At 47.0% G+C, this 19,870-nt stretch overlaps 1 protein-coding gene across 6 annotated transcripts in view; it reads right to left on the reverse strand.

Annotated features, from left to right (window-relative positions):
* Window positions 1-19,870, reverse strand: part of LOC144607605 (phosphatidylinositol 5-phosphate 4-kinase type-2 beta-like) — a 91,234-nt gene that overhangs the window by 44,812 nt on the left and 26,552 nt on the right. For 4 of the 6 annotated variants that reach the window (XM_078424533.1, XM_078424536.1, XM_078424532.1 and 1 more), the window contains one exon: window positions 6,128-6,196. The exons of the other annotated variants lie outside the window; for them this stretch is intronic. In XM_078424533.1, coding sequence (XP_078280659.1) covers window positions 6,128-6,196 — 69 coding nt within the window. The remainder of the gene's footprint in view (window positions 1-6,127; window positions 6,197-19,870) is intronic. 6 annotated transcript variants of the gene reach the window in all.

The raw sequence follows: 19,870 nt of genomic DNA on the forward strand, positions 1-19,870 counted from the left end.
GACATAGGTTTAAAGTGAAGGGGAAAAGATTTAATAGGAATCTGAGGCGTAACCTTTTCACACAAAGGGTGGTGGGTGTATGGAACGAGCTGCCAGAGGAAATAGTTGAGACAGGGACTCGCATAAAGTTTAAGGCACAGCTGGACAGGTACATGGATAGGACAGGTTTGGAGGGATATGGGCCAAACGCAGGCTGGTGGAACTAGTGGGCAACTGGGACATGTTGGCCGGTGTGGGCAAGTTGAGCCGAAGGGCCTGTTTCCACGTTGTATGACTGTGACCTCATGTTCTCCCTCCCTCCCACCCGTTTCCCGTCTCACCTCCACTATCCCAAACTTCCAGCTCTTTGCCCAAGTCTCCAGTCTCTAGCAACGTAATATTTTGTTTGGGCAGCTACAACCCAGCGGTATGATATTGATTTCTCTAATTTCAAGTAACCTCTTGCATTCCCTCTCTCCCCGTTCCTCCCCCACCCTAGTCATCCTACCACTGACATCCTGCTTAGTTTCACTGCCTGTATCCACTCATTATCACCTTCTTAGACAATAGACAATAGGTGCAGGAGTAGGCCATTCAGCCCTTCGAGCCAGCACCACCATTCAAGGTGATCATGGCTGATCATTCTCAATCAGTACCCCGTTCCTGCCTTCTCCCCATACCCCCTGACTCCGCTATCCTTAAGAGCTCTATCTAGCTCTCTCTTGAATGCATTCAGAGAATTGGCCTCCACTGCCTTCTGAGGCAGAGAATTCCACAGATTTACAACTCTCTGACTGAAAAAGTTTTTCCTCATCTCCGTTCTAAATGGCCTACCCCTTATTCTTAAACTGTGGCCCCTGGTTGTGGACTTCCCCCAACATTGGGAACATGTTTCCTGCCTCTAACGTGTCCAACCCCTTAATAATCTTATATGTTTCGATAAGATCCCCTCTCATCCTTCTAAATTGCAGTGTATACAAGCCTAGCCGCTCCAGTCTTTCAACATACGACAGTCCCGCCATTCCGGGAATTAACCTAGTTAATTCCCATTCCGGGAATTAACCTAGTTCTTCACAGCCAACAATGGACCATTGTGCGCTCCACCATTCCTTGACCATCGTAGCTGGCTCTAACTTTTTTATTTTTTCTTACCTTTCATTCACATGTTCTTTGCACCTTTTCATACCTCTAGTTTCCCTCTCCCCTGACTTTCAGTCTGAAGAAGGGTCTTGGTCCTGAAATGTCACCTATTCCTTTTCTCCAGAGATGCTGAGTTACTCCAACATTTTGTGTCTAGCTAAGTAACCTCACACTCTCATTGTCTTGGCTTAGGCTCGCATGTGCAACTTTACTACCTCAGTCTTTGCTAGCCTGTCCGGCTAGTTCAATAGTCAGAAAAATATTATTGGCCTTGCTTGGTAGTGTGCATGCTTGTGAAAATTGATAAGAGCTTAAATGTTTCACCTTTTATTTGCTAGCTTTGATGGTTGAGATGTGTATTTTGGGTGCATTTGGAGAAAGTATTTCCTATGCTGAAAGACTCTAGACCATAGAACAGTAAGGTCCTATTGATTAGTACGGGTGTCAGAAGTTGTGGGGAGAAGGCAGGAGAATGGGGAGCATGGCAGGAGAATGGGGTTAGGAGGGAGAGATAGATCAGCCATGGCTGAATGGCGGAGTAGACTTGATGGGCCGAATGGCCTAATTCTACTCCCATCACTTATGATCTTATGAACTGTGCAGCACCGGAACAGGCCCTTCGGCCCACAATATCTGTGCCAAACATGATGCAAGATAAACTGATCTCTGTTCCCTGCATTTCCATGTGCCTATCAAAAAGCCTCGTAAACAGCACTTTCGTATCTGCCTCCATCACCAGCCCTGACAGTGCGTTCCAGGCACCCACCACCCTCTGTGTACGTAAATTTGTCTCGCACATCTCCTTTAAACTTGGCCCCTTTCACCTTAAAGCTATGCCGTAAAGTATTTGACTGTCTACCCTATCTATGCCTGTCATAATTGTATCTACTTGTATCAGATAGACATAGACAGAGAAAATAGGTGCAGGAGGAGGCCATTTGGCCCTTCGAGCCAACACCGCCATTTATTGTGATCATGGCTGATCATCCGTAACCCGTGCCTGCCTTCTCCCCAAACCCCTTGATTCCTCTAGCCCCTAGAGCTTTATCTAACTCTCTTTTAAATCCATCCAGTGAATTGGCCTCCACTGCCTTCTGTGGCAGAGAATTCCACAAATTCACAACTCTCTGGGTGAAAAAGTTTTTTCTCACCGCAGTTTAAAATGACCTCCCCTTTATTCTTAGACTGTGGCCCCTGTGGGTTCTGGACTCCCCCAACATTGGGAACAATGTTCCCTCAATCTCTCTCAACCTCCAGCGTTCCAGATAAAACAATCCATGTTTGCCCAACCTCTCCTTGTCGCTAATACCCCCTAATCCCTGCATCGTTAGGTATAACTCTTCTGCACCCTCTCCAAAGCCTCCACATCCTTCCTGTAACGGGGCAAAAGAGGCACAACTTTTAATTTCAAATGATGAAACAAAATGCGGGAGGGAGGGGGCAGGTTGAGAGGGAGGGGGGCAGGGAGGGAGGGAGGGGGGCAGGTTGAGAGGGAGCAGCGATGGAGGGAGGGAGGGAAGAAAGCGGGGAGGGGCTGAGCGGGAAGGAAGGGGAGACGGATTGGGAGAGTGATGGGGAGAAGGGCGGGAGAGGCAACGACATGAAAGATTAGAGGGAGGGAAGGAAAAGAGAGAGATAGGAAAGAGTATAGCAATGGTGGAGAGAGACAGCACCTAGCAGAAATGAGATGAAAGTGAGAGAATAGCAGTGATAAAAGTGAAGAAGCCAATTGATAGCAGATAAATAAAAGATGATTGAGAAAGGGTTGTAAACGAAAGAAATAAAACAAGAGAGAGCAAAACCAATAAGGATGAACATAAATAAGGAACTCTTTGAAGCACTTCCCTCTGGAAGGCGACTCCGGAATGTCAAAGCCGCCACAGCCAGACATAAAAACAGCTTTTTTTTGCCACGAGCAGTAGCTCTACTCAACAAACAAAAGTCTGTAGCCCCCTTTTGCTCTGGTATTTTATTTCATTCACATGTTTAAACTATAATGTTTTGTTCTTAATGTTTTAATGTTTTATGTTTTATTCTTAATTGGTCACTGTATGTGGTGTTTATTCACAAAATGCTGGAGTAACTCAGCGGGTCAGGCAGCATCTCAGGAGAGAAGGGATGGGCGACGTTTCGGGTCGAGACCCTTCTTCAGACTGTTGTCGTGTTGTTACTTGCGAGCGGAGCACCAAGGCACATTCCTTGTATGTGTACATACATGGCCAATAAAACTTATTCAATTCAATTCAGCTGGAAGCACAGAAGGATGATTTGGTAGTTCTTGGCCAATTTTAGTTTGGGCTTCACCGATGGTCACACCAAACCAATGCCAACCTCTGGCCGTGAGATGAAGTCTCACACCCTGCCCTCTGTTGAGCTTGATGTTCGTTCGCCCTGCTCTGTTCCCAACCATCTCCATGTTTGGTCCTCATTCTTCTCTTTGGATCTGTTGTCAATAATGACAATTGGCTTCAACCCTCATTGACTGAAGGTGTGTACGAACATCCCTTTCCAATGTCCCCACCCCCAATAAAATCAGTCAGAAGAAGGGTCTCGACCCGAAACGTCACCCATTCCCTCTCTCCAGAGATGCTGCCTGTCCCGCTGAGTTACTCCAGTCTGTCCCCACCACTATGTCGTACATAGAATAAGAACTATTTAGATTGTGTTGAGTTCTGTTTCACCATGTTTTAAAACTTTGAAATCCCTGATTTGATCCTTGATAGTTTAGTTTAGAGGTTATAGATGCAGCGTGCCAACAGACCTATCTGCCCACCGAGTCTGCCTTGACCAGCGATCACCCTGTACACTAACCCGATCCTACACACTAGGGACAATTTGCAGAAGCCAATTAATCTACTAACCTGCACGTCTTTGGAATGTGGGAGGAAACCGGAGCACCCACGGAAAACCCACGAGGTCATGGTACAAACAGCACCCGTAGACAAGATCGAACTGGCACTGTAGTGTAGCAACTCTACTGCTGCACCACCTGACCATTAGCAATGATACTTTATTGTCTTTGGCGGGCAGATTTCCTCAGGCATAAAATAACATTGCCAAGCAACGTTTATTCAACAAATGTGGCAACCATTTTGCACTCGAGATTCCAGAAGCAACAACAATTAAACATACGGCTGCCCTGTTGCTGGAGGGCGGATGTAGCTTGGATACTAAATTGGCAATAATCCTTTACAGGATCATGCACTTTAACGAGAGTGACGCCAGGAACAATGTACTATATTCATTCACTGCCACTCTGCTTTTTAAAAATTCTGATCCTAGTTTTCAAATCTTTCGCATCACTTCTAATTATGCAGCCACCTCCGTCCTCAAAGCTCACCACTCGTTTCTGACTTTTATTTCTTGCTCAACAATTTAGTTTAGTTTAGAGGTACAGTACAGAATAGACAATAGACACAATCAGGCCCTTCTGCCCACTGTGTCCGCGCCGACCAGCGATCCCGCCCACACACTAATGCCAATACCATCCCAGGGACAATTTAGAATTTTACCCAAGCCAATTAACCTACAAACCTGTACGTCTTTGGAGTTTCGGAAGAACTGGAGCACCCGGAGAAAACCCACGCAGGTCACGGGGAGAACGTACACACTCTGTATAGACAGCATCCGTAGTCAGGATCGAACCCGGGTCTCTGGTGCTGTGAGGCAGCAACTCTACCGCTGCGCCACCATGCCGCTCCTAAATCACCCCATAATATTCTAAATCGATACCTCATTGGCATCCGTGTCTCCAGCTGCCTCAGTCCCAAGCCATTCTCTCACGGACTGCTTTACCTCTCTCTTCTTTCGGTCAATTATTGGAATCTACCTTTTTGACCGAGACTTTGGACATTAAGTTCAAACATCACCAGACTGTTTCTGTTTCATTGGGTATTTTTAAAGCAGATTGACAGGTTCTTGATTAGCCTTGGGTGTCAAGGGTTATAGACAATAGACAATAGGTGCAGGAGGAGGCCATTCGGTCCTTCGATCCAGCACCGCCATTCAATGTGATCATGGCTGATCATTCTCAATCAGTACCCCGTTCCTGCCTTCTCCCCGTACCCCCTGACTCCGCTATCCTTAAGAGCTCTATCTAGCTCTCTCTTGACCAACCTGTTTGTGAAGTTTTTGAGGCAATGAGGAAGAGGGTGAACGAGGGTGCATGTTGCATTCCTAAGTAATACAAAGGAGTATTGGCGTGTATTGCACTGCATTTTTCCACCACATATTCCCTCTCTCTCCATCCCTCCCCCTTCCCAGTTCTCCGACCAGTCTGACTGTCCCTGATTACATTTTATCTATGTTTACTTTGTTGTTACCTTCTCCCAGCTAACAATGATCCATTCTACATTTTTCTTGATCTCCACCCCCTTTGATGTCTCGTTCTCACACTTTACAATTCCCTATCTCTAAATCTCCCCCGACTCTCAGTCTGAAGAAGGGGCTCGACCCGGAACGTCACCCATTCCTTATTTCCACAGATGCTGCCTGTCCCGCTGAGTTACTCCAGCACTTTATGCCCATCTTCGGTTTAAACCAGCATCTGCAGTTCCTTCCTTCACCGTTCAATGGAAATTTTGTAACCAGTCACAGATACTTGACAAGGTGGTAATCACATGCATTCATTTCAATACATGCCTTATGCAATAAAAACTCATTTTCATTCTTATCAAATGCATTGAAACATCAACCTTTACATGCAGATGTCATGCAACTGTGCATTGTGGTCGCATGCTAGAAAATAGTGCATTTAACTCTTTTTATTTTGCCAATGAGGAATGCAATTAGCTGCATCTGGATTTCCAATGAGTCTTACCCAGCTCGTGAGTAATATACAGGACAAACTGTAAAATATGAAAGACTCGAGAAGAAATGGATCAAACTCAAGGTTCTGTCTTTGCAACATGTTAATAGCAAACCTCACGTTACCTACAGAAGTTCGTGCAGTGCAGAGGAGAGGATGTTGTGGTAAAACTGAGACGCAGGTTGCCATTTTAAAACTGACCTGGCGGGCTAAACCCATGTTCACTGTTACTTTATCCACCTCCTGTGTTGGAAGCTTTGACAAAGACCGCTATAAACAATAAGAATTGAAGAAAAATAAACACACGCTTATATCCCGAGAACATCACTCGCGATGAATGTCCCTGCCTGTGAGGAAATGAAAAGACATTACGAAGGGAGGAATCAAAACCAGATTGCAATCAATTTGATCAAACAGGATTGTATCAGCTTTAAACATCCTCAGTGTGCACACCGCAAATGTCACGTGTTATATCTACTCCAACTACTCTTCTGATTCACTAAGTAACATTGCTTTCAGATGCCATGAGCAGTATTGCACTAAGCATTAATTTATCTAAACCAGAATGTTCTCCTCGTGACAGCGCGGGTTTTCTCCGGGTGCTCCGGTTTCCTCCCACGCTCCAAAGACGTGCACGATTACTTTAGTTTAGAGATACAGCGCGGAAACAGGCCCTTCGGCCCACCGAGTCCGCGCCGACCAGCGATCCCCGCACATTAACCGTATCCTACACACACACAACAATTTTTTGACATTTACACCAAGCCAATTAATCTACAAACCTGGATGTCTTTGGAGTGTGGGAGGAAACCAGAGATCTCGGAGAAAACCCTTGCAGGTCAAGGCAAGAATGTACAGACAGCATCTGTAGTCAGGATGGAATCCGTGTCTCTGCCGCCCCGGTTTGTAGGTTAATTGGCTTTGGTAAAATTGTAAATTGTCCCGAGTGTGTCGAAGGCACAGATGACATAGTTCCAGGGACCCAGGTTCAATCCTGACCTTCGGTGTTGTCTGGGTGGCATTTGTACCTGTGTGTGGGGGTGGGGGGGAGGGTGGTGGTGGTCAGGGGTGTGGGGTGGTGAGTGGAGGGGTGAAACAGGTGGGAGTCCAGGTGGGACAGTGGAGGGAAGGTGGGCGGGGGGGGGGGATGAGGAAGTTTGGGAGTGAAACGGGGAGAGAACTCTTGGCTCGCCAGAGACTGTAGCCCCCGTGAATAAAATGAAAGCACGTTGCTTCACCGAATCTAACCATGCAAAAAAAAAAGAAAGACACTGCTGTGGAGGATCGATTGTTCAGCTGCATGAAGCCAATGCAGAATGCACACTTCATATAAATGCTGGCTGTATTTTACAAAACACAGAGATATCTAGTGGTGCAAGGTGGCTACTGCATGCACTGCCCCAGCGAGTCCAAACATCCATCAAAAATTAGATATTTTAAAGAAGGAAATCCAAACTAATGCTGCTATTTCTGCAGGTTAGACAAGAGAGAAACAGTTATTATTTCTGATTATTAAGGGGTGTTTCCAACTTTTTCTCTTAACTCATTGTAAAAATTAACCGAGTTGGAAGGTGCTAGTTTAAATCAAAGATAGACACAAAAAGCTGGAGTAAGTCAGCGGGCCTGGACAGCATCTCTGGAGAAAAGGAATAGGTGACGTTTCGGGTCTGAAGAAGGGTCTCGACCCGAAACGTCGCCCATTCCTTTTCTCCAGAGTCTTGACCCGCGGGTCTTGACCCACTAAGTTACTCCAGTTTTTTGTGTCTATCTTCAGTAAAATTAACTACTGCCCGGCATTCGACAGAATTTTCGTGCTGCATTTTCATACAGGAATTCAGAAATTGCAAGCTAATAATACCAATAGACAATAGACAATAGGTGCAGGAGGAGGCCATTCAGCCCTTCGAGCCAGCACCACCATTCAATGTGATCATGGCTGACCATTCTCAATCAGCACCCCGTTCCTGCCTTCTCCCCATACCCCCTGACTCCACTATCCTTAAGAGCTCTATCTAGCTCTCTCTTGAATGCATTCAGAGAGCTAATAATACCCATGTTTAAAGTAAAATATCCACATTGCAAACCAAGGAATACAAGAACTTGTAATGCAGTCTTGGTCAAAGTTCTGATGTATTTACAGGACACTAACGTAGCAGGACAGGCAGCATCTCTGGATAGAAGGAATGGGTGACGTTTCGGGTCGAGACCCTTTCTCAGACTGATGTCAGAGGTGTGGGCGCTACAGAGATAAAACATAACCGGAGACAGTCAGACTGGTCGGAGAACTGGGAAGGGGGAGGGGATGGAGAGAGAGGGAAAGCAAGGGCTACTTGAAGTTAGAGAAGTCAATGTTTATACCGCTGGGGCGTAACAGTCTCGTTGTCAGCACAGATGACGACTGAACACTTTAGACTCTTGTTTGGCACTAGACCAAGTGGACCCGTTGGGCACAAACCACTCCTGCATTGGTGCAACACCCTCTCCTCCCCACTCCCTTCTCCCCCCCACTCCATCCCCCTCTCCCCCCCACTCCATCCCCCTCAACCCCCCTTATCCTCCCTCCTCCCCCTCCCTCCTCCAGCCAACCCCCTCCCTTCCTCCCTCCCTCCCTCCCTCCCCGTAGGAGATAGGTATAAACTTTAAAATGTTCACCGGCTGTCTCTCTGTCTTTTTTTTTTGTTTTTGTCTATTGTTATCGTTAAATGTATGTTTTGATTTATTTTTAACTCTGTTTATGTGGGTGTGGTGGGGGGGTGGGGGAAACCTTTTTTTTCCAATCTCCTCCTCAACGGAGATGCGACCTTTATCGTGTTGTATCTCCGTTCGCGCAACGACCTAACTCCGCGGCCTCCAGCTGGGATCGACCTTGAAGACTCCGGTCGCAGGGCCTGGACTTACCATCTCGGAGGCTTCGGCCGTGGGCCCTGCAGACCGCAACATCGGGAATTCGCAGGTCCCTGGCTGGCGACCGGCTTTCGGGAGCTCCAGCCGTAGCAGCTTCGACCGCCCCGAAGCGCGAGGTACGATCGACCCGCTCGCAGGCCCTTCATCGCCCTGGGTGGCTCGGCCGCGGTACTTTCCATCGCCCGGTGGGGGCTCAGGACCTTCATCGGCTTACTCGGCTCGGCCTGGGACTTTCCATCGCCCGGTGGGGGCTTCAAAAGTTGGGAGCCTCGATCGCCTCGAGGCAGCAGTTTGACTGCCTGACCACGGGAGAAGAATGAGGAGGAGATAAGACTTTTCTTTGCCTTCCATCACAGTGAGGGTATGCCTGGAGCAATCACTGTGATGGCTGTTTGTGTTAAATTGTAATTGTGTGTCTTGTGTTCTTTATTGTCTACTGCCGGACCCTGACTGTTTTTGTAAAGCGTCTTTGAGCATTTGGAAATGCGCTATAAAAAATAAATGTTTATTATTATTATTATTATTATCATAACACCGATTTCAATGAAACTTCTTCCATTTGCACCAAAGGGACGACGGTGAGTAAGGTGGGCCTAAAATTGTCGCGCTATCGTGGACCGTTTGTTCAGGAACAAACAAACAAACAAACAAACGTGAGTTTTAGTATATAGATTTCAACAGAACAAAATATTTGATTCAAATTGTTTGCCAATGCCTTTGAAACAGCAAATTTGGAAATGGTGCTGCAAAGAGCACACTGATTTAACACTGAGAGTCCCCGGGGTGGCAGGAGATACCCAGACACACAAAATACATGCGAAACAAGTGGACTTTGAAATGTCAATAACGGTGATATAACTGGTGCAACACTTAGATAAACAAGAGAGTGTGTATCTCCAGCCTTGCACAAACACAGATCCCATTTCGGGAGAACTGTTCAAACAGAAGTTCCACTACCCGATCCGTGACCATATCACCCCCGTCCTTTACAAACTCCACTGGCTCCCCATCCCCCAGAGAATCCAATACAAAATCCTCCTCATGACCTACAAAGCCCTCCATAACCTGGCCCCATCCTACCTGACTGACCTCCTCCACAGGCACACTCCCACCTGCACCCTCCGCTCTGCTGCTGCCAATCTCCTGCCCCCCCCCATCCGGACCAAACTCAGATCCTGGGGGGACAGGGCTTTCTCCATCGCTGCTCCCACCCTATGGAACTCACAACCCCAAACCGTCAGAGACTCCTCCTCACTCACCACATTCAAAACATCACTGAAGTCTCACCTATTCAGCACTGCCTTCAACCACTGAAGGTCACCCCACCTTCTGTCTCCTTTTTCTGTTCGTTTACTTATTTATCTATTTATTCACTTCTCTATGTTCTAGAAATCCCTGTAAAGCGTCTTTGAGTGTTTGAAAAGCGCTATATAAATGTAATGCATTATTATTATTATTATTATCTAAAGGATCTGGGCTATCGCATGCTGCAACCCCACAATTTCACAAGCCTCGCTCGACTGGCGTATAAAGATACCTCATTCATTAACGGGACACAGGCATTACCAGCAAGGTATGTAATGATTACCCATCCTCCACTGGCCTTGAGCGGCTTGCTGGGTCATTTCTGTGGGCAGTATGATGTTGTTCCCAGATCAGGTCACGGAGAGATGGTAGATTTGCAAAAAGGAATTGGATAAGCATCTGAGGGAAAACAATTTGTATGGTTACCGAGAACAGGAGCTGCTGGAAGTGTAAGAAAATAACTGCAGATGCTGGTACAAATCAAAGGTATTTATTCACAAAATGCTGGAGTAACTCAGCAGCTCAGGCAGCATCTCAGGACAGAAGGAATGGGCGACGTTTCGGGTCGAGACCCTTCTTCAGAGCTGCTGGAATGCTTTGCAAAGCTGGCAGGTAGTCGATGGCCCAAATGGCCTCCTTTGTGGCTGATCAATTGCCTCCTTGTCGATAACTTCCTTTCTGCCAGGCGTTACTGGGTGGCATGGTGGAGTAGCGATGGTGGTGCTGCCTTACAGCACCACAGATCCTGGCTTGATCCTGACTATGGGTGCTTGTCTGTATGGAGTTTGTCTGTTCTCTCCCTGACCCACGTGGGTTTTCTCCGGGTGCTCCGGTTTCCTCCCACACTTCAGGTGTACAGACGCACAGGTTTGTAATTTAATTGGTTTGGTATAAAAAATGTTCAATTATCTCTAGTGATAATTTTATCACTATTAAAATTAGTGACCAAATGCATGGAAATAAATATCGACGGCTTACCACAACCACAATATTTCCAAGATTTGTGAAAAAGGGAATCTTTTAAAATGTTTAGAAAAAAAGAGTTCCAGTACAGGCACCTTGTGTTTTACACCATTGCAGGTTACGCATTTAGAAACATGGAAAATAGATGGAGTAGGCCATTCGGCCCCTCAAGCCAGCACCGCCATTCAATATGATCATGGCTGATCAACTAAAATCAGTACCCCGTTCCCGCTTTTTCCCCATATCCCTTGATTCCGTTAGCCCTAAGAGCTAAATCTAACTCTCTCTTGAAAACATCCAGTGAATTGGCCTCCACTGCCTTCTGTGGCAGAGAATTCCACAGATTCAAAAACTCACTGGGTGAAAAAGGTTTTTCCTCATCATTGAAAAGCAACGCGTAAATCAAAAAGATCGTAAATGAAACATACGCCAGGCGTCATGCACGACCGCGCTGCCACACGGTGCCAGGTATAAATCTGAGAGTGTTATTCCGAAAATAGAACCGCGTAATATAAACTTCGGTAGTAATTGCACTTACAACAACTGCGACTTGAAAATGACAATAGACAATAGGTGCAGGAGGAGGCCATTCAGCCCTTCGAGCCAGCACCGCCATTCAATGCGATCATGGCTGATCACTCTCAATCAGTACCCCGTTCCTGCCTTCTCCCCATACCCCCTCACTCCGCTATCCTTAAGAGCTCTATCCAGCTCTCTCTTGAAAGCATCCAACGAACTGGCCTCCACTGCCTTCTGAGGCAGAGAATTCCACACCTTCACCACTCTCTGACTGAAAAAGTTCTTCCTCATCTCCGTTCTAAATGGCCTACCCCTTATTCTTAAACTGTGGCCCCTTGTTCTGGACTCCCCCAACATTGGGAACATGTTTCCTGCCTCTAATGTGTCCAATCCCCTAATTATCTTATATGTTTCAATAAGATCCCCCCTCATCCTTCTAAATTCCAGTGTATACAAGCCCAATCGCTCCAGCCTTTCAACATACGACAGTCCCGCCATTCCGGGAATTAACCTAGTGAACCTACGCTGCACGCCCTCCATAGCAAGAATATCCTTCCTCAAATTTGGAGACCAAAACTGCACACAGTACTCCAGGTGCGGTCTCACCAGGGCCCGGTACAACTGTAGAAGGACCTCTTTGCTCCTATACTCAACTCCTCTTGTTATGAAGGCCAACATTCCATTGGCTTTCTTCACTGCCTGCTGTACCTGCATGCTTCCTTTCATTGACTGATGCACTAGGACACCCAGATCTCGTTGAACTCCCCCTCCTCCTAACTTGACACCATTCAGATAATAATCTGCCTTTCTATTCTTACTTCCAAAGTGAATAACCTCACACTTATCTACATTAAACTGCATCTGCCATGTATCCGCCCACTCACACAACCTGTCCAAGTCACCCTGCAGCCTTATTGCATCTTCCTCACAATTCACACTACCCCCCCAGCTTAGTATCATCTGCAAATTTGCTAATGGTACTTTTAATCCCTTCGTCTAAGTCATTAATGTATATCGTAAATAGCTGGGGTCCCAGCACCGAACCTTGCGGTACCCCACTGGTCACTGCCTGCCATTCCGAAAGGGACCCATTTATCCCCACTCTTTGCTTTCTGTCTGTCAACCAATTTTCTATCCATGTCAGTACCCTACCCCCAATACCATGTGCCCTAATTTTGCCCACTAATCTCCTATGTGGGACCTTGTCGAAGGCTTTCTGAAAGTCGAGGTACACCACATCCACTGACTCTCCCCTGTCAATTTTCCTAGTTACATCCTCAAAAAATTCCAGTAGATTTGTCAAGCATGATTTCCCCTTCGTAAATCCATGCTGACTCGGAATGATCCCGTTACTGCTATCCAAATGAGGCCAGAATGGTGACTCTATACCGAAGATGGACACAAAATGTTGGAGTAACTAAGCGGGACAGGCAGCATCTCTGGATGGAAGGAATGGGTGACATTTCACATCGAGACCCTTCTTCAGACCGGGTCTCGACCCGGAACGTCACCCACTCCTTCTCTCCAGAGATGCTGCCTGTCCCGCTGAGTTGCCCCCCAGCATTTTGTGTCCATCTTCAGTGTAAACCAGCATCTTCAGGTACTTCCTACACGACTCTCTCTACTGTTGCAGTGTACTGCTACTTTGCACTTGTACTGCATCTGAGATGCTTGTCTAATATGTATCTATGTGCATATGTATAGTGATAGGTGTACTCGACACAAAATGCAGGAGTAACTCAGCAGGTCAGGCGGCACCTCTCGAGATGCTGTCTGTCCCGCTGAGTTACTCCAGCATTTTGTGTCTACCTTTGATTTAAACCAGCATCTGCAGTTATTTCCTACATGTGATACTTGTACTGTACAGTATACAAAAATGAATTTCACTGTACCCCGGTCCATGTGAGACACATAAAGCACCAATATCAATACCAATTAGACAAGCACGTTGTTCTAAAAAGGCGGAAATCAAGCATGCGTAAAACACGAGGTGCCTGCATTTAAAATGGTTGCAGCCTGGCAGGTACATAGAGAAGAGAGTGCAAGTACGTCGCATGATAAGACGGGATGAGAGGGTCAAAGGGGGATTCCTCACTGTGTTGAAGTCAACAGAGTCATATTTGCCAGAAGCCTTGGTGATTCCACAGGCCCCTGGAGAGGGAATAAATCCTCAGTCCACAGGAGCCACCGAGCCCAGCTACTGCCCTTGACGCCAACTCTCTGTCCAAATGGGCTGTCTGCCTGGAGATTAAAGGATGATTGAGAACTGTTATGGGAGTGGTATGTAGCAGACCGAAGCAAGTACGTATTCAGAGCACAGAACAGTGCAGCACGGGAACAGGCCCTTTAATCTCCAAAGCCGGCTGATTGTGGTGTGCAGCTCTTTGTTTCCAGTAGAAAGAAGCTCAGACCAAAAGACTGAAGAATGTGGCCCTGCAGATTACTTGGCCATTCATCCAATCTCACACCCGTACCAGGGTCTGAACTTGGAAACAAGGCTGGTCAACGCGGGCATTTATCTTCAGGCTGCTTTGTCCCAGTCAGCTGTTTGGCTGTCGGTGGCAGCTTTCAGCAGCGTTTGTTCAGTGAATGGCCGGCCCGCTGCCAAGTGTCAAGAACACAAAAGCCAAACATCCTGCAGAGCTTGTGCTTCAGCGACGTTCAGTTCACCTTTCCCCCCCCCCCCCCCCCCCCCGTCCCCCCCCCATCAATGCATGCACAATATTCAACGCTGCGATACAGATCTCCGCTCAGGGCGGCGCAGCGGGTAGAGCCGCTGCCTCACAGCGCCGGGAGACCAGGGTTCGATCCCGACCTCGGAAGGTGTCTGTGTGGAATTTGCACGTTCTCCCCGTGACCGCGTGGGTTTACCCCGGGTGCTCCGGTTTCCTCCCACCACATGCAGGTTTGTAGGTTAATTGGTGGTCTGTAAATTCCCCTCCCCAGTGCAGGGAGTGGATGTGAAAGTGGGATAACGGAGCTGGGTGCAAAGAGACGTCGTGCAGGAAGGAATTGCAGATGCTGGTTTACACCGAAGACAGACACAGATCCTGCTGGAGTAACTCAGCGGGTCAGGCAGCATCACTGGAGAAAAGGAATAGGTGACGTTTCGAGTCGAGACCCTTCTTCAGGCTGAGAGTCAGGGGAGAGGAGAAACTAGAGGTATGAAGAGGTACAGAACAAATCAGAGCCAACACCGATGACTCAGGAAAGGAGGAGCCCACAATGGTCCATTGTTGGCTGTGCAAGAGCAGATAATGAAGGGATACAAACAGTGAAACTAGCAAGACGACTAAGGTGGGGGTGGGACGGAGAGAGAGGGAATGCAAGGGTTAATTGAAATTAGAGAAATCCATATTCACACCACTCGGTTGTAAGCTGCCCAAGCGAAATATGAGGTGCTGTCAGTTTCAATGTTGTTTCTTTCAATCAATCAAAAATCTTACTTTATCGTTACTTATTTAAATGACCACTTTTCATATCTGTACCTTTCAATTCACGTCATATTTTGTTGCTTCTTTTACAGATTGTAGGCATCGCATTAACATCCTATTTAGAGCCATAGATTGATACTGTGTGGAAACAGGCCCTTCGGCCCAACTCGCCCTCGCCGGCCACCCAACTCGCCCACACGGACTTCTATCTGACCACCAGGCTGGGCAGTGATCTGCATTCTTCAAATGCTACAGTCCTTCCAGCGAAGGTTCTCCCACCGCGCTGATGGATTTAGACCACTGACAAAAGGAATAGCACGATATCTCCAAGTCGGGGGCTCTGAATGACTCGGCCAACAATCTGCCCTCGATCCCCTCACTCTCAGTGTAGTCATCACAGGTTTAGGAGCTGATGCTAGATTAGTCCAAGCAAGTACAGGTCGGCACGGTGGCGCAGCGGTAGAGTCAATAGACAATAGACAATAGGTGAAGGAGTAGGCCATCCGGCCCTTCGAGCCAGCACCGCCATTGAATGTGATCATGGCTGATCATTCACAACCAGTACCCCGTTCCTGCCTTCTCCCCATACCCCCTGACTCTGCTATTTTTAAGAGCTCTATCTAGCTCTCTCTTGAAAGCATTCAGAGAATTGGCCTCCACTGCCTTCTGAGGCAGGGAATTCCACAGATTTACAACTCTCTGACTGAAAAGGGTTCGATCCTGACCACGGTTGTCGTCTGCACGGAGTTTGTACGTTCTCCCCATGGCATTGACTTTAGTTCAGATGATTCAGAATCCAAGCATTAGGCTGCCTTCCTGCTCAAGAATTTGACTTTGATGATTTAACGAACCAATTTCTCATTGACGAATGAGAACATCCAACATCAGAACAAGACCTCACCGATGACACTCAGCTTTACCTCCCCCTGAAACCCAACAACCAGTCAAATTTAAACAGCCTCTTACACTGCCTTGAGGACATAAAATGCTGGATGGCACATAACTTCCTCCAATTAAATGAGAGCAAGTCTGAGGTCATCCTATTCGGCCCCCCCGACTCCATCAAATCGATAACAGGCAGTCTTGGAAGCCTATCCTGCCTAGTCAAACCGCATGTCAAAAACCTCGGCATGATATTTGACTCTGCATTAAAATTTGATAAGCAAGTCAACGCTGTGGTAAAAGCCAGCTTCTTCCAACTTCGTACCATAGCTAAAATCAAACCTTTCCTCCAATTCGACGACACAGAAAAAATCATTCACGCTTTCATTTCCTCCCGCCTAGACTACTGCAACTCCCTATACACTGGGATCAGCCAATCATCCCTGTCCCGCCTGCAACTGGTCCAAAACGCCGCAGCGAGACTCCTGACGGGTACCCGTGAAAGGGACCACATCACCCCGATTCTGGCCTCTCTCCACTGGCTCCCTGTACGGTACAGAATCAACTTCAAGCTCCTCCTATTCACGTATAAAGCCCTAAATGGACATTCCCCCCCCTACATCAAAAATCTTCTAACCCACCTCTCTAACTCCAGGTCCCTCAGGTCGGCCGACTTGGGGCTACTCACTATCCCACGGTCTAGGCTTAAGCTCAGGGGTGACCGCCCTTTTGCGGTTGCAGCTCCTAGACTGTGGAACAGCATCCCTCTCCCCATCAGAACTGCCCCCTCCATCGACTCCTTTAAGTCCAGGCTCAAAACCTATTTCTACTCCCTAGCGTTTGAGGCTCATTGAGGAGGCGCTGTGAACTGTTTGCGTGCTACTGTATGTTTCATTTTTTTTCCTTAGTACCTAATCAGATGTACAGCACTTGGGTTGTTTTAAAATGTGCTATACAAATAAAATTGACTTGACTTGACCTATAATTAGGCCGAGTTTACTTCACAGAAACAGGCCCCTGAGCTAGATGATTTACACCAGAGTTTATTATTCCCTCTTCGTCTTCCCCCATCTATTTCCTTCTCCCTCTTGTGCTGTTTGGACTTCCCCTTAAATGCATTTATACTGTTCACCACAACTTCTCCATGCAGTTAGCAAGTTCCGCATTCTAGGTTCCAGCAACATTTCTCCTAAACTCTCTGATAGATTTTTTTCGTGACTACCACAACCAAAGCTTTGGTCTTCCCCATAAATGGAAATGTTTTCTCTGCACGTAGCCGATTACATCTTTCTTTGACCGGAATTGAAAATGGCAGCAAATTTTTAAAAAAAACGTTATTAATCACTATGAAACCGTGACGTTGTTGCCGAAACTCTTAACTGACTCATGACTGGTGGGGAAGAAGTCCTCGCACCGACTTGCCTGCACCAATGTGGTCGACTCTTTATTCTCCTCCGAAACAACCAGCCTGATCACTACAAAGAATCAAACGAAAACCACAGCAGTTCAAAGGGAGCGTCTTGCCTTTCCCAAATCAACCGGGAACAGGGCGGCAGAGTGGCGCAGCTGGTGGAGCTGCTGCCTTCCAGAGCCCAGAAACAAGCACAACCCAGTTACAATCCTGACTTCCGTCTGTATGTGGGGAGTCTCCGTGACCATGTGGGATTCCTCTGGGTGCTCCGGTTTCCTCCCACATCCCAAAGACGTGCTGGTTTCACAGTTGAGTGGCCGATGTAAATTGCCCCTCATGCGTAAGGGAGCGGATGTGAAAATGGGATAACATAGAACTAGCGTGAACGGGCGATCGATGGTTGGCGTGGTCCCGGTGGGCCGAAGGGCCTGGTTCCACGCCGAATCTTTCAATCAATGAATATGCAATAAAAATTCCAGTCCTGCAATGCTGCCTATTTCAGAACGAGACAGAGGCAACAAAATGTAATCTGAAGAAGGGTCCCGACCTGAAACGTCACCTATCCACGTTCTCCAGAGATGCTAGCTGACCCGCTGAGTTACTCCAGAACTTTGTATTTCACTCATTCCTGCCTATGAAGTTTGTTGTATCTCCAACACAAGCACTGCTGATGATCCACTGAAAAAAATGGTTTGCCTCCGTCCATTGCCTTTGCAAACGATCAAAACACCAGTTACTGAACAAAACCTTATTTTGAACCACACTGCACATCCACATACCGCTCAGATACTGTTTATAGATCAAGAAGAAAGATAATTTTGGTGGCTTTACCCGTTGAAAATTCAATTGTGTCAATTGCATATATACATATATGATGGTGATATTCAAAGTGTTTGTTGCACCAAATCATCAAAACATTAGCACAAGATCCAGAGCAGTTCGTTTAGTTTAGCGTAGTTTAGTGTAAGTTAGTTTATTATAGACAATAGATGCAGGAGGAGGCCATTCGGCCCTTCGAGCCAGCACCGTCATTCAATGTCATCATGGCTGATCATTCTCAATCAGTACCCCGTTCCTGCCTTCTCCCCATACCCCCTGACTCTGCTATCCTTAAGAGCTCTATCTAGCTTTCTCTTACCAAGGTACTGCGAAAACCTTTGTGCTAACCAGCCAGCGGAAAGACGATGCAAGATTACAATTGAGCCATTTACAGTGTACAGACGCATGATAAGGGAATAACAATTAGCGTAGTCTAGTGTAATTTAGTGAAGTTTAGTTTATTGTCACACGTACCGAGGTACAGTGCAAAGCTTTTGTTGCGTGTTATTCAGTCAGGGGAAACACAATACATGATTACAATCAAGCCATCCACCAGTGCACAGATAGAGTTGTACAGATTGAATGCTTGCAATGAACCACCACTAAGATAAAATCAGATTCAGCGGCAACTTTCAAAGTGGAACACAATCAATACCTGAAGCCAAACAAAGATATATTGTTGAATGAGGGAAGAGTAAAAGAATGGGATTATTCACATTGCCTCTCAACAGTTAGCTCAGGCTTGATGTTCCCCCCTCCACTACCAGACTAGGATTCCACTCTACACTGCGATGAAGTTGCAGAGTGTGGATAACCTTGTTAGTCACAGCCTTTAGCAATGGTCAAGTCTCCTGCCACCGTCGCCATTTCCTCATTAGTTTTGAAGGCGTGATTCGCGCTGGAGAGTGACACCTTGGTGTTGGATGCAGCAGGTGCCCAGGCCTAGGACTATCAGACCCACGTGACTCTGGTTCCAGCAGGTGGAGTCACTGGGCAGCGGTTCCTGGCAATCTGCCCTCCTTACTGGTCCTCCATTAGGGACCTGTCCAGGAGAGATGTCGGATGCACGTGCACCCCATTTGCTCTGCCGGTCTCACTTCCATACATTTGAAACTTTCCGAATAGTGAAAGGCCTGGGTAGTGCGGATGATCCCAGGAGCGAGTAGGTCAACCTACAATGAGCATTTGTCGGCACAGGGCCTGTACTCGCTGGAGTTTAGAAGAATGAGGGGGGACGTCGTTGAAACATACAGAACAGTGAAAGGCTTGGATAGAGTGGATGTGGAGAGGATGTTTCCACTAGTGGGAGAGTCTAGGACCAGAGGTCACAGCCTCAAAATTAAAGGACGTTGTTTTAGGGAGGAGATGAGGAGAAATGTCTTTAGTCAGAGGGTGGTGAACCTGTGGAATTCTTTGCCACAGAAGGCTGTGGAGGCAGTCAGTGGATATTTTTAAGTCGAGACCCGTAAAGTCACCCATTCCTTTTCTCCAGAGATGCTGCCTGACCCGCTGAGTTACTCCAGCATTTTGTGTCTACCTTTGATTTAAACCAGCATCTGCAGTTCTTTCCTACACAAGTATAAAAGGTAGAGTGAATCGAAAGAAACCAGGACGCAGGCGATAGGCACAACATTTTGGAGTAATTCAGTGGGTCAGGCAGCATCTCTAGACAAAATAGATGGGTGATGTTTCAGGTCAGGATCCTTC

Source organism: Rhinoraja longicauda, chromosome 29, assembly GCF_053455715.1.
Source record: "Rhinoraja longicauda isolate Sanriku21f chromosome 29, sRhiLon1.1, whole genome shotgun sequence".
NCBI classification, from domain to species: domain Eukaryota; kingdom Metazoa; phylum Chordata; class Chondrichthyes; order Rajiformes; family Arhynchobatidae; genus Rhinoraja; species Rhinoraja longicauda.